General features: G+C 40.7%; 1 protein-coding gene across 1 annotated transcript; it reads right to left on the bottom strand.

The window, feature by feature from the left end:
- Positions 1-539: 539 nt before the first annotated feature.
- PTMA (prothymosin alpha) lies at positions 540-7,724 on the bottom strand. The gene is made up of 5 exons (XM_063442852.1): positions 7,516-7,724; positions 3,710-3,784; positions 2,773-2,857; positions 2,090-2,163; positions 540-1,628 (listed from the first exon to the last, which is right to left on the bottom strand). The coding sequence occupies exons 1-5, from the start codon at positions 7,558-7,560 to the stop codon at positions 1,578-1,580; spliced, it is 330 nt and encodes a 109-aa protein (XP_063298922.1). The 5' UTR covers positions 7,561-7,724; the 3' UTR covers positions 540-1,577.
- Positions 7,725-14,765: the final 7,041 nt, after the last annotated feature.

Below are 14,765 nucleotides of genomic sequence, written 5' to 3'. Positions count from 1 at the left end.
AAACTACTTCCGTCTACATTGTTGTCAGTGCGCTGGCAGTAAAGTTTTGCACAGAATGGACATTAGGCAGTCCAGAACTGTTCTGGGTTGCCTAAATCATGTGTGCTGGTGTTGCAACTAGCCCAATGCACAAAAGTAACAATATCACCGTAAGGGCAGCGTTTCAAGCAAAAATGCTGCACATACAGACTCCTACCACCATAACTACTTCTAAAAGCAGTGGATGGAATAACTCTTTCATAAATGGAAAGTGAAAATGTGGATGTTTGTTTTTCTATACAATGTGTAAAACAAAATTAATTTTTTGCCATTGTGTGCCCTAACCACAAGGGAATTGATCCTTCACTCAAGATAGTGCTACATGGGCAGTGTCATTTTCACCTTTAATTTCTAAACCGACTACACTTTAAGAAAGCTGTGAAGTAAACCTATTGAAGTTATTTTTCAGTGTCAATGTTGGAAGTGCTCGATTTAAGATGCAGTGCTTTATGATGATTTCTATGGTCTGCGATTTGCAATAAACAAAGACAGAGACACTGTTAGAACAAAAGGAAAGCCTGCAAATTAAAATTGCAGTTTTATTGACAATACTGCCACACACATCCAGCCAGGCCAAGGAATGACAAAATAAACAGCAACTTCAGAGACAGAACAAAAAAAAAAAAAATATTTGGCCATTATTCTCATCCAAACCCACCTAAAGTACATCTAAAAATATGTTCCAAAAAAAAAAAAAAAATTTCAAATAAAAACAAAATTAAAAAAAAAAAAAAAGTTACTGGAATGATCAGAATATTTCTCTTATATTGGGAATTTTGTCTTATTTATTTAGGTTTTTTTGTAACAACTTTTTATTTAATTTTTTTTGTAAAGATTTCTCCATTTGTTTCCCCATGGAGAAGAGACAGCCCTGTCTAACTCCAACCCCTCCCACCCCTCCCACAGAAAGAACAAAATACATCCAGGTTTTATTTGCAGAAATCTACAGGAACAAATTTTACCAAAAGGGGAAAAATTTAATTTAAAAGCCCCACACCCTGTCAGCCAGATCCCTGGTACAGAAAAAAAGGACAGTTGTATACCAATATGTACAAAAATATAAAATGTAAATAAAAAATACAAACATAGGACCCCCTTTTCCAAGGGCATTTTTGTTTCCCAGTTAAGTACATTAAAAAGGAAAGACAAAATAGCCCCCTTTCCTGTGAATCTCACAAGTAATTCACCCCTTAGTATTTAAGACCGAAGAGGACAGCAAATGACTGCACCCTGCACTGGCAGTGAAGGGGGTTAACTCATTCTGCTAGAGAGAGTAGGCAAAGGGTAGAGTCGGAAAAAAAAAATAAAGAAAAAAAAATTAAAAAACAACGCCCCAATAACACAGTGACTGACACCTCAGAGGTTGTCTTGTGTACGGACGGAGGAGGGGGCCAGAGGAGCCTGAATGAAGGGGTGGGACGGACAAGCCACTTTCAGTGACTGTTTTAAGTAATGGGGGGATTGTGGGGAGGCGGTGGAGAAGGGTCATATATAGATTTTTATTTTTATTGTTGGAGAGAGGAGGGTGTACCCCCACTCTAGTCATCTTCATCTGTTTTCTGCTTCTTTGTTTCAACGTCGTCATCATCCTAAGGACATACAGAGAAATTTAAAATTAGACTAATGCTTAACTTAAATGTCACCCATTAAAATGGTTTGTTGTTACATTCATAGATTACATTTTATTTGGGTAAAAACTGCCCGTTGTATGAAACATAATCCAGAATGGTTGGTACCACGAAACACCAAACCTTCCCGCCCTCAAATCGTGGGCTGTGGCTTCCACATTAGGCTAGTCCAGATCATATCAGTGATATTAATGAAACTCTATACTATTAATCTGGAAAGTGCAAATATGTGTTCTAGCAAGTGTCTGCAATTTCCCCTATTCTTTGTGCATTTGCAGGCTGTCTTTGAACCTTTACAATTTATCATTTATGTTGTCTATTTCTTTAGAGTAACATAGTCAGAGTTAGCATGGAATTATAGCACTCCACACTTAACATGATTTCAGATCTAGACCTTATACTTTTGCACTTGAGTTACCCACCTCATCATCTTCTGCCACTCTTTTTCCTGTGGGTCCTTCTACTTCATCATCTTCATCACCCTCATCATCATCCCCTGCAGACACAACAGCATCTCATGATATGTTTCACTTTTATTGTAATGATTTGCAGGGTTCAGGGAACCTTAGCTAGATCGAATGTGGCATGTTTTCAATATCTCTTAACAAGATCGATGAGTGATCAATCAGGTGCTTACTCACTTACACAAAGTATTTGGAGAAGTGATGTATCCACTTAAAACCTGTGTCACATATGCACAGTGGCAACCAATTTTATTTATTTATTTTAAGATTAAGGGACTGGAATTGTAGTAACACTGCCCACAAGCGTTACCAATCATTTCAGGAGCAAATAGAACAGTCTGATGTATGACAAAAATCTAACAAAACATTAGGCTTTTTATTTGATCTAGACGGCCACAATGCAGGATAAGCATCTATTTTTGAACTACAGCTCCAGTGATTTTTCAACAGCCTTCTTGCTGTAAGTATGGCTGGGAGAGGGTCGTGTGAGTTGTAGTTAACCAAATGGAGAGCAACAGGCTGCATATGCCATGGGCAGACAGCCCTGAGATGCCAAGGAAATGTCATGTAGACCAGGTTTATTATCTTACGTAGAAAGGCTGCCCGTATTAAGATAAAATATATATATTTCTCATTTTTACCTTCTACTTCATCCTCCTCATCTTCTTCATCAACTTCTTCATCTTCCTCATTGTCACCCTCTTGTTCTCCATTCTCTTCATTTTCCTAAAAAAAAAAGCAAATGAGGAAAACAGTTGTTTAGGCATGCAAAAAAAACATGTAAAAAAAAAAAAAAAAAACCAGCTCCTGACAACATACTTTGTTCTTTTAAACAGCAATATACATTTGTTTTCTACAAGGCAAAGAATATTTCAGAGTCGACTGATATATACAATGAGTGAGAGATTTCTCAATATCTCCACTGTTGAATCAGAGAGCAGATTACATTTGGCCAAAGCCACCTGCAACTGCCTGCTTTGTTCATGGGGAGATGCAAACAATACAGGTTAACAATTCCAAGGTAAAGGTACACCTATACAATCTGTTACTGTGTTTTAAACAGCACTACACCAAAATTTACATTATACTGCTGAGGTGACAGTACAGCCAATTTATAATGAACTCTGTACACACAATACAGTGTTTGGGACTAGCCAAATTTAGACAAAAAAGGAGATTGAGAAATAGGAATCACTTTAAAACAGGCAAGCCTTTAGTTCCATAAAGCAGATTAAGACACAAATCAACACTGCCAAATTTACTTGGAAAATAATATTTATTTGTGTGTGGGAAGTGTTTACTCCATGTGCCCTGGGATCTTAACCAAGTAGGTAGAAAGGAAAGTACATAAGATCTCAGTTATATTCATTTCATATTCACACTTGCATATGGTCTGTAATTCACCGCAGATGTCAAACCCAGTTACATTAATTAAAGATAGGGTGAGCCAAATACAATACATTAATATGACCGTGATGGCACTTGTGATGTACAGATAATCAGAACACATTCTTAGTTCTCTGCACAGATGAGCACATTTAATGCAAACAATATGAGAACAGTTTAAACAAAACTTACTGCGTTCCCATTGGCTGGCTTCTCCTTTCCATTTTCTGTTTCTTCTAAGATTTCCTTATCTTTTGTTTTCAAGTCCTTTATGAAAGAAAAATATATGTATTTGGTGAGATTCAGATGCTAGTGCTAAAATACATCACAAAAACTAGATATCTTCAACCTACTATAGTGTTTCTATGTCAAAGAATGATTGCGTAAAAAAAATCTGCCAAATCCTTAAATGCTATAAATAGCCTACGAAGTGATCACTTAAAATAATTATGGACATCCATCTATGAACACCAAGGAAAGGTAATTTGTTGGTATTCTGTAGTAATTCTAGCTGAAATGACAGAAGCTAGACAAATTATATATATATATATATATATATATATATATATATATATACATACACACACATACACACACACACACACACACACAGATTTAGCTGAAATTTTAAGCATTAGTCACCACTTCACTATAAAACTATTTGACATGGTGGAAAAAAAAAATTATATATATATATATTATTTATTTGTAAAATATTTAACCAGGAAAGATACATTGAGATTTCTCCCGTTTTTAAGTACGTCCTGTATTTATTTATCAATTAAGAAACCTAATAGAAGCTTTCCAGTTTAGCAACTTAAAGGTTAATGTACGTGTATATATGTAATAACATGCTTTGGTCAGCAGTCGATCAGTTTATTTAATCTTGTATATGTGCATTTTAGTGCTACTGAAAGGTAATAGTGTCGTTATCTAACTGGGAGGCAACTACAATCAAAGATAAAGGCCAATTGGTTAATGATAAAATAGTTTTGTACACTTCACTCAGTAACATATAGGCATGTGCTAACAAAAACATGAATATATTATCAAGCCATAAAACATTGGCTTATACACGTGGGTAATTTAGTACACTTTGTAATTTTTTTATTATTACTACATGTGCCAAATGGATATAAACACGGGAATGTTTGCTACATAAACAACTTGGTAATTTGTGGAGACACATTACACAATAGCAGGTGGACTAAAACTCTTATAATGTTTAGCCGTCTTCTGTTAAAAGATTTGAGTAATTAAATACATGATTAATAACTTTATTTTAAATTAATAACTTTTTTAAAAATGCAATAATTCAAATCTTAAACATTATGCCATCAATTAATAACCCAGTTAATGTCTAGGTTAGCATATAATTGCTTTAAAGTATTAAAAAAGGTGTAGAAACTAGAAAGGACTGGACTTTACTCTGCAAAGAGATATACATACATATACATACACATACACACACAAATCAGAGCAAATAAATAGAACATATGTCACTAATTAAAAACAAATAAGTGTCTGGAAGAGGCACGCTTCAGAAACTATTTTAAATCTGGCGCCAATTATATCGGCCTCCCGTTGGTCAGTTCACAGCACACAAACACGCCCACTCCCATATAAAGCTGTCCGGGTTGGGGATTGGACGCCTTCGCCGTATTCCAGCCCACGTGCCGCGCGGAGACTCACGGGATTTGTAGAGCAGGCATCGTACACTTCCCCTTTTCCCCAAAGCAGACACGCCCGGTGAAAGAAGGTCGGGCAGACTACAACTCCCATAGGCCAGCGCGCGACAGCTCCCAGCGAGTGACGCATGGTTTCGTGTTATGGGGTGGCGACATGCAATAAGGAGAGCGAGGGAGACGAGCTCGGAGTGAGCTGCTGTCCGTCACCTTGTCATTGTGTGAGCGGGAGATAGAGGCGCTCCCTCCGCTATCAGCACACACGGCGGGGCGGGCACACCGCGCGATTAGCTCCCACAGGTAGACTGCCATCAGTGGAGGCAGTAATTAACCCTCCCCCACCTCCTAATTAAAGGCTCTGTCTTTAAAACCTTAATCCGGTTACCATCTGTCCCCTCCCCAAACTCCCCATAGAGCCTCGGCTCCCCTCGGGGCTGCAGCCGGCGGACGTGGTGGGGAACTGCAAGACACAAACAAGTGGCAGAGCACCCTCTGTCATACCGAACTCCCGTCAACCGGGGGCTCGCCATTAACCCCTAGGGTAACAGCCGGGGGCTTGCTATTAACCTCTGCAGAACTAGCCGGGGGCTCTTGAGGAACCCCTGCGGTATTAGCAGGGGGCTCGCCAATTCAGAAACCTGCCCAGCAAGTTCGTAAAATCATCGCACATTAAAGCAGGGTGCAGAATGGCTTCATAGGGCGCACACCCAGGAGCCCTCCTTACAACCACACACAGCCCTTTATTAAAACTGTTTTCAGTACGCCCAGTCCGTATATAGACTGGACAGGGTTACATTATAAACATTAAAATATATTAAAGGCTAGTACGGGAAGCTGAATGACGCTGACCTTTGGTGGGTTTCTGCTATCTAAGGACACTGACAGGTGAGAGGGCGATCAACGTTTTATGAATACAGAGGAGACCTGACAGTGACACTTAATATCCCGAAATTTAATTAAAGCTCGATTAAGTGGCGCTACAATAGGTGAGAGCTTGTTCAATATAGCATTTCCATTAAGATACAATTAACGAAGAGATTGCAGTCGTTTTGACAGTAATCGTAATACTTAAGAGCTATTAAATACGCACATCCTATCCTGAACAATGTGAAATAGGACAAGACACGTTCCCGAAAACCGGCTTAGATTATTACAGGGCAAGTGATACCAGGAGTGAGGAGCTGTCAACTCCATGCTAGGCATCATTGAAGGAATAGAGGGGGGCTGACCTCTGGTGTCAATATGAAGAGACTAGATCCTGTCTCTAATGCACAGCGGCTCTCGAACTTAATGCATAAGGTAAAGGCCTTTTTATACACAATGTAATTAACATCTATAATGCCAATCAGGGAGGGGGTTGGGGTGATCTAACCCCGTCAATCATGCCAGTCAGCAGCGAGGGATGGGGGGCGGTCTGACCTCGTTTCCAATGCCAGGGGAGCAGGGACATGGTCCCATGTTTAGTGCCAGGCAGCAAATGATCGGAATAGAGGTATGTCTGATCCCCATTTAATTCTAGAGCGCAGGTAAACCAGTAAGATCATAAAAGGATAAAGTGGGATACGGTAGATATCGCAGGTCAAGCCGGAGACTCGTTAAACCAGCAGGGTGTCTTGCTTAGTGAGACAGGATCGCGCGATACAACACAGTAACAGTGGATACAAAGACACAAGCAGGTACCACAGTGTATCCGCATCAGCAGCACATCACTAGCTAAGACAGCTCCGAATACGGGGCATCCCCTGCAAACCAAAGGCGTGCGTGGGCACTCCAGCAACACGACTCCCTGTCACTCCATCCTAAAGGGTCTTATTAGACATAGTTTGACCTCGATTATTCACGGAGAGGAGATTCAAGAGCCCCCAGTAACAACCCGGCGCGAATACTCATCCAGCTGCACAAAGAACAGCAGCCACTAAGCAAAGCCCCCGATACCTTTTAATCTCAAGCACCAGGACACCTACCATAATCATTAACAGACCTGCTTGCTGACTACTGGATTTTCCTACTCTATACTCTTCTCAACTAAACCATTGGGGGACCCAGATCCATCCAGGAGGGCAACTTCCATCAAGGTTCTATTGGAAGCAGAGCCCGTTGAATCTCCGCTACTAGAATGGAACATTCACACTGTTTCACCGGAAACTAAGTAAAAGTATCACTCAGATGGATAAAACAGCAGGTACAGAATCTTGAGGTAAAGTTCTAATAATCAGCAACATATTAGACAAAAGGAGACAGGCACTGCCAGGCTACCCACACAGCTCGCTGAGCGCAGAGATGCTCTTTGCAACACAAAAAAAACACGCTTACCTTGGTGGTCTTCTCCACACTTGCGTCCACAGCTGTGTCTGACATGGTTAAATGTAAAAAATAGAAACTTATTTGTATTTAATAAAAAAGAAAAAAAAAACAGGTAAATCCCTGGTACTGGGAGAGGGGAAAGAAAAGGCTGGTGCGGGGAACAATGCAAAGATGGCTTTTTAAATTTTTTTTAATAGTGACTGCCAGTGAAGGACTCAAGCGGCGCCAGTACCTTTTAATATAGATTAGTGGGAGGAGCAATAGACCGGCTTCACGCTACACAATTGGTCAGAACTACAACAAAACGGGGGGAGGGAAGTTCCTCCCATATGATTGGCCACGGCTGAAACAATGTTTTCGTTCCCTCGCTAAATTGCAATACCTTCTTTGGCCGGTGCGCCCCCTTAGCTCTCCACCACGCATGCGCCAGTCATTGCATTAGCTGCTCTTCGCTTGGCAGTCCAATGCAAATGAACAGAGCTGTTTTTTTTCTTTTTTCTGTCTCTCTCCTCTCCAGCAGGGAGGGGGAAAGAGGGTTTGGTGGCGTGTGCAAAACTTAAAAAAAAAAAAACCTGCCTAGAATAAGAACTGCCCCTTTACATTGTGAAACATACCCCCAGGGCATTTAATTGCCCTCTAAGCAGATTGCAATGTAAATTACAGCGTGGACATGCAATGCAATACACATACAGTGATAAATAATAGTAGAGTAATAGCAGAGATTTTATACAGCTGTTTCATATTTGTCTCCAAGATCCAGCGTAATCTCACAGGCAGTGTTCGCGTTAATGTGTGTTTTAGGGAAATAACACAATCGGACTCCTTTTTACACACGTTTACCGCTGGTGTCATGATTGCCAGCTGATCCGCTCCTCCTCTAAATGCTAAACCAGGAGACCTGGGGACCCCCCCACTACATCCCTAAAGTCGCAAAGGGACCCATCCTTCTACACTATGTACAATTAAGCCAGCCCATAACAATTAGTCCCATGGGAACTAAATGTCAGTTTGTTTCATAGAAACCATTAAGTAGAAAACAGGTAAATGCAATGGTCACACACTGGCATCACTTATGTTTATATGCATATAGCATATGTATAATTGCCTTGAATGCTCAACCTCTCACATACGGTGTCAAACATAATCGGCTATTTAAAGTGAAAGTATGGAATATGTCTAAGAAGCTTTGCTGCGCTACAATAAGACTCGTTCGAAAATTAAAACATGTATGTGGATAGATTTTTTTTTTTTTTAGTTCAGCACAGGCACATCTGAGGAGCACCTGCCATCACAGTTATCCCAACATAGGGATTGCCCTAAACTAAGTAATTACATTAGCCACTATCACTTGTTTTATGTTAGGGCAACCTGCAGCAAATCCGCATTAGCGTGCGAAATTCGAAGCAATCACCACAGAAACCATTAGAACGTTCGAACTCTAAATTCGCACCTTGCCCTAGAATGGTTCTATTTTTACATTGATAAATATGGCCCCGAGTTCGGGACACGAGGCGCGGATTGCGAGGGAAACAAGGGCTTGAAAAAAAAAATCGAGCTTTTCAAACGTTTAACCCTTCACCAGACGGGGAAATGTAGTGGGAATTTTCCATTCGACGCTCCCTCCGCCCCCTCTTTACAGCCGTCATCTCCCCCGACAGCAACCACCCTCTCGCTCACCCATTCGCTGCCGAACCAGCAGTCCGTGCAGTACCGAGTTACGCCAGTAGGCTGCTCCTCACACGCTCTGTTCCGCAGCCAAGTGCACGGGCTTCGGCAATAGGAGATGTCACAAATGCGTTAGCGTTGACAAATGACCGATTTAACCGACATCCCATATATACTGCCGAGCCGATGTCCATAGACTATGTTTCATCAACACTCTGTGTGGGTCCCAACGGGTTGATCCCGTAAATACAGAGCCAAAGATGACCAAAAACAACTCGAAAATGCTGAAAGCCCCTGAATAATACGGTATATTCGATCTGGGTGGGATAGGGTTAAATCACGCGCCTATACCGTGAGATATGGGTAATCCAAACACATATCATGAGAGGGTTAAAACATTACACTTAACTCGTGAGATAGGTTTAAAACATACACCGTAGGATAGGGTTAATTCACACTTATACCGTGAGATAGGGTTAATTCAAACACTTATACCGTGAGATAGGGTTAAATCACATACATATACCGTGGGATAGGGTTAAATCACATACTTACACCGTGGGATAGGGTTAATTCAAACACTTACACCGTGGGATAGGGTTAATTCAAACACTTATACCGTGGGATAGGGTTAATTCAAACACTTATACCGTGGGGTAGGGTTAATTCAAACACTTATACCGTGGGATAGGGTTAAATCACATACCTATACCGTGGGATAGGGTTAAATCACATACCTATACCGTGGGATAGGGTTAAATCACATACCTATACCGTGGGATAGGGTTAAATCACATACCTATACCGTGGGATAGGGTTAATTCAAACACTTATACCGTGGGATAGGGTTAAATCACATACTTATACCGGTTAAATAGGGTTAAATCATAGACGTCTACCTCTTGGATTAAAGGTGATGGCAGTCGGCTAGGAGAAAGAATTTATTACAGGGTTTATTATTTACCAGAAGCACTGAAAGGGTGAATCAGTCCGAATATGCCTCGGCATTACTAACAAACTAACAAGCCGCGCAGCGGCCCCCGCCGTCACCGAAGAGGTTAACCAGCCCTGACATCGGCAGGCAGCGTGTGGGAGGGCGGATAGCGCCCCGTAAAGGGTTAACCAACCGATTCTCGGCGTATCGGATAGCATTAAACATGTTAACCCCTCAGTGAATAATACTTTAAAAGTTGAAAAAATATAAATAAAGCCGTGTTAGTGAGCTGGCCGTGTAAACAGTTAATTATATTATATTTATTGGGATTACATTGTGGCTAATAACCCATTATTATTGCTATTGTGTCCTTTACACAGATTAAAAAATATTATTATATTAAAATATATAATATGTTAGTTTGAAAATAAATGATATATATATATATATATATATATATATATATATTTCCATTCACTTTAGTTGTATTACAAAGACAATAAATACGCTGCTAAACGTCATTCTCTCTATTTATACCCAGACCGCCTCCTTGTGTCACCCCTCCCCCTTATTAATGACAATTACACCCTATTAAACCAGTGGCTATACGTGAGCCTGAGATGTTTTATGCTTTGTCCCTCTTACACGTTAATCACTATTTAATACATTTAATAATCGTTTTATTTATGTTTAAACTCACGAGGGGTTTGGCTTCGTTCCAAGGCAAGCATTATTTGCCACATCCAAGATGGCGCCCGGTCGGTTTTAGCCACGCATTCCACTAAATAGCCATGCATCTGGCGTCGGAAAGTAGGATTGCGGCATTTGCCTCCAACGAGAAGCGTCTGAGGAACTGGATCCCGTTCAAAAGACGTCGAAAGAGCGACGCAAAGTACCGAAACTTCGACGAACACGGTGTAAAAATAACGACGTTTGTGCCACATCCAACATGGAGTCTCGGTTCCGCCATGCAGAGTGACAAGCCAAGCTGCTTTGCTATTGGTAGTAGGGCGTTTATTCCATGGAAGACACGCCTTCTGCCGTGCTGATTGGTAGGTAACTTGCAACGAACACTGAATTGACGCTTTGCGTCTTCTGATTGGTTTGATTCTATGCCTATCATATGTCATGTCAAGTGAAGGCTAGAGAGAAAACCTGGAGTTCTGATCCTGGAATGGAATACCAGACTGTGAGTCAGATGCCTGGCTGGAAAGTATTAGGTCAGTGTGTGAGGATTTGTTCAGTGGAGAGATTATTTATAACCTGAGCTCCAGAAGCAGGGCTAGCAATTTACTGATGCATTATTGGAACATTACAACGAATCCATCAGGGAGCAATGGGGATATCATATCATTTGTCTGGACATAAAATGAGTTATAACATATAGATAGATATAGAGTTAGCCCATATAACAGGTTAACCCTGAAATAATTTTTAAAATTATACTTTTGTTTTTTAAATTTGCCTACTATATGTATACAATACAATTGTATCTTTAGAGGTAAAGTAAACTGCTATATATATATATATATATTTTCCATCTTATTCTACTAAATGTTAATTGTGTTCCTAATAAAATTGAATCTATCTAATCAGCTCATTTTTTCTGAAATTTACAATTTAATTTTCTGTTTTCAACAATTCCAAGTGTTTGGACAGTATAACATTCGATACAGTATAAGTATAGATAATATATCTGTAAAAAAAAATATGCAAAGAAAAAGAGTGCCAATTTAAAGATTCTACTGTGGTTTGATATCAAGACATGTTTCAGTATCAAAGAGAACCCTCCCCAGCAAAAGCCTGCACCAATCAGGAACTTCTCATTCTGGTGTATTGGGTGTTGATATTATCCTATAGTCCACTGCCCAGCAGGATTTATGGGATATGTGTTTTATCTCATTTCAGTGAGACTACTTTAATAACGTATATATTGGTCATATTCACACCTTCCAACAAAGGTTTTCAATGACAGGAAGCCCTGCACTGAAAGGTGATGGACACACCCAGAAAGTGGGCATGCTGCCTAGACTGACAGCCCTCTATGCACTAAGATATTCTTCCCCTATGTTATTTTTTTTTTATTCTTTATTTTTGAGGGAAGGGAAAACACAGCGTCAGTCAGGGAGACCCTTTGATCTTCCTGACTGCATCTTCAGCAGCCAGCACTCTGGCTGCATTAGGGTGTGGCACACCAGACACACCCTGTGGGCACGCCTATGATAAGGGTTCATGTAACCATGTGTGATTAAGTTAAGTAAAGTGAGCGCTGAAAGCTCTCATTTAGGCCTACATAGTCCGACTGTAGGCATACCTGACTTAGAGAAGTTTTCAGATTCATTTGTTTGTCCTTAAAGGGACAGTATAGTCACCAGAACAACTACAGCTTAATGTAGTTTATCTGGTGAGTATAATAGCTCCCTTCAGCCATTTCAGAGAAAAGGCAGTGTTTACATTGCTCCTAGGGACACCTCCCAGTGGCCACTCCTTAGATGGCCACTGGAGGAGCTTCCAGGCTCAGGGCTGCACAGTGTGCAGCCCTGCCGTTCAGCGTCCCCACGCTCTGCATGGAGATGCTGAATTTTCCTCATAGAGATGCATTGGTGCAATACATTTCTGAGAAGGTCCTGACTGGCCAAAATGGCATTTGGACCCGCCCCTTGCCAATTTTAGCCAATCCAATGCTTTCCCTATGGGAAAGCATTGAATTGGTTAAAAATCAGCGATTTTGATGATGTCACAAAGGGGGCGGAGCCAGCACAGCCCTGGAAATAAGTTGAGTTTTAAACTTTTATAGGGAGGTTTGGGGGGGGGGGGGGGGGGGGGGGGGCGCAAGTCACCTAAATGGTGGGTTTAGCACTATAGGGTTTTGTGAATAACTCTGTTGTGTTTCAAGCTTGACAAAAACCCTGCATTTGGGTCGATATGTTGCTGAGTTTAATGTGGTGGAAAACATTTTCCTTCTTATTTTGTTTGGTGTTGCACCTCTATTAGGTGTATCATTTTTGTGTGTGCATTACGCAGACACCACACACAAAAGCTGGATAACCCAAAGAGTTCAAACTACCTTTCGGATGAATTATCTTAAAGCTGCAGCAATTTTTTTTTCAAATCGCTGAACTAATTAAGCCACTTTCAGAAATTTAAAGACATTCTAGGCAGCACTATTATTCTCATTGAAATGGTGCCTGGGTGCCATCCCTATATTTTACTGTTAAAGGGTTACTCCAAGCACCACAATCTTTTCAGTGGCTTAAGTGGTCATGCTGCCTGGAACCTGTGTGTGCAGAATTTTGCTTTGAAACAACGCACATACAGAGATTAATAGATTAGCTGTCAGAGGTGTAACTCCAACTCTAGCAGCGCCATTACAAAATTGTGTGTGTTCTGGGCTGGCTAATGCCTATATTTTTTTTTATTTTTTTATTGTTTGTTAACCTTGGGGGGAGGGGGGTGGGGTGGGGAAAGACTCTCGATTCGCACTGTGCCAAGCACACTGCCATGCGTGGACATCACTTTTCAGTTCCTGGCTGGGATTGAACCTGGCTCTTCAACAGCCCAGTCAGTGAACTTACATTATCGCCACTTCTCAGGTTTATTCTAGTTAATTTCTAATGCCATGGTATCTGCATCTCTAAGCCTGGACTGCTTCACACCTGCTTGTGGTTCTTGGTTAAGTAGCGTGTTAGCTACCTTTTATAAGCCCTGCCTTGCTACTTCCTCCTTGTCAGATCGTTTTGTTCCTGTCTTGGAAACTGCTTAGTTCATCTGACTCCTGCTTTGACCTTCGGGACTGTTTATAGTATCCACAAATGGACTTTAGGGATTAGCCCTATTTAAGGACACAGGGAGGGAGGATTTTTAGGATATGTTTATTCATGTATTGTATATTGATAAATTGTTGTTTTAATTGTGGTCCCTGAGGAAGTTCTTATAGAACGAAACGCGTAGGCCAATTTTCTGTTATCTATATCCTATGCTAAAATGGTGACTACACCTTTTATTGAATACATTTTTTATTGCTGAACCCTGACCTGTGGATATCTTTTCGTGGAACAAGGATCCAGAGGTGATAAGAAATACCAGCTAGCCCCCCATTACATCGGGGGAGGCACCCTAAGAGCACTTTTACCGTCTACATCTTGTGAGTGCAAAAGATTTTATAACAATATCACACTATGTTTTGTGTTTTCTCTGTAGATTTACACAGCCATATCCCGAATCTTCTTTGTCTTGGTTCACTATATATGATATAGGTCGCTTGTTTGGGTAGCGACCTAGGAAGGCTGTTACACATCTTTATAAGCTAAGTACTATTGCTTTTTATATTATTTAATTTTCTGTATATTTTTTTAGATATACTTGTTAGCTATTGTTTATAGTATTTGCCTGATTTCCGCCTGCCCTGACCATTGGAACTGTACCCGACTACTATTGGATTTTCCTTGTCTGTTTTGCGTATCCAGGAGTACTTTTCCTGTAAAGCCCCAGTGCGTTGTTTCACAACCTTGGAGATTTCTTCTTGGTTTGTGTTAAACTGCAAGGGTTTGCTTAACTCACCACTTTGGACTCCCACCTCCAGGTAAGATCCTTTCACAGACCACTTCAGAAATGGTTACTCTAACAAAAAAAGTGTTTTATTGTATTTGACTTAATGTAA

This window comes from Pelobates fuscus, chromosome 2 (assembly GCF_036172605.1).
Source record: "Pelobates fuscus isolate aPelFus1 chromosome 2, aPelFus1.pri, whole genome shotgun sequence".
In the NCBI taxonomy this organism is placed as follows: Eukaryota; Metazoa; Chordata; class Amphibia; order Anura; family Pelobatidae; genus Pelobates; species Pelobates fuscus.
This window is presented reverse-complemented; position numbering and strand designations above follow the sequence as displayed.

Excerpts from the sequence above, each read along its gene's own strand:
- PTMA (XM_063442852.1), bottom strand. The coding sequence starts at position 7,560 with ATGTCAGACACAGCTGTGGACGCAAGTGTGGAGAAGACCACCAAG. Across the intron at positions 2,858-3,709 it reads AGCCAGCCAATGGGAACGCA|GAAAATGAAGAGAATGGAGA; the intron begins GTAAGTTTTGTT and ends TTTTTTTTTTAG. Across the intron at positions 1,629-2,089 it reads GAGTGGCAGAAGATGATGAG|GATGATGACGACGTTGAAAC; the intron begins GTGGGTAACTCA and ends GTATGTCCTTAG.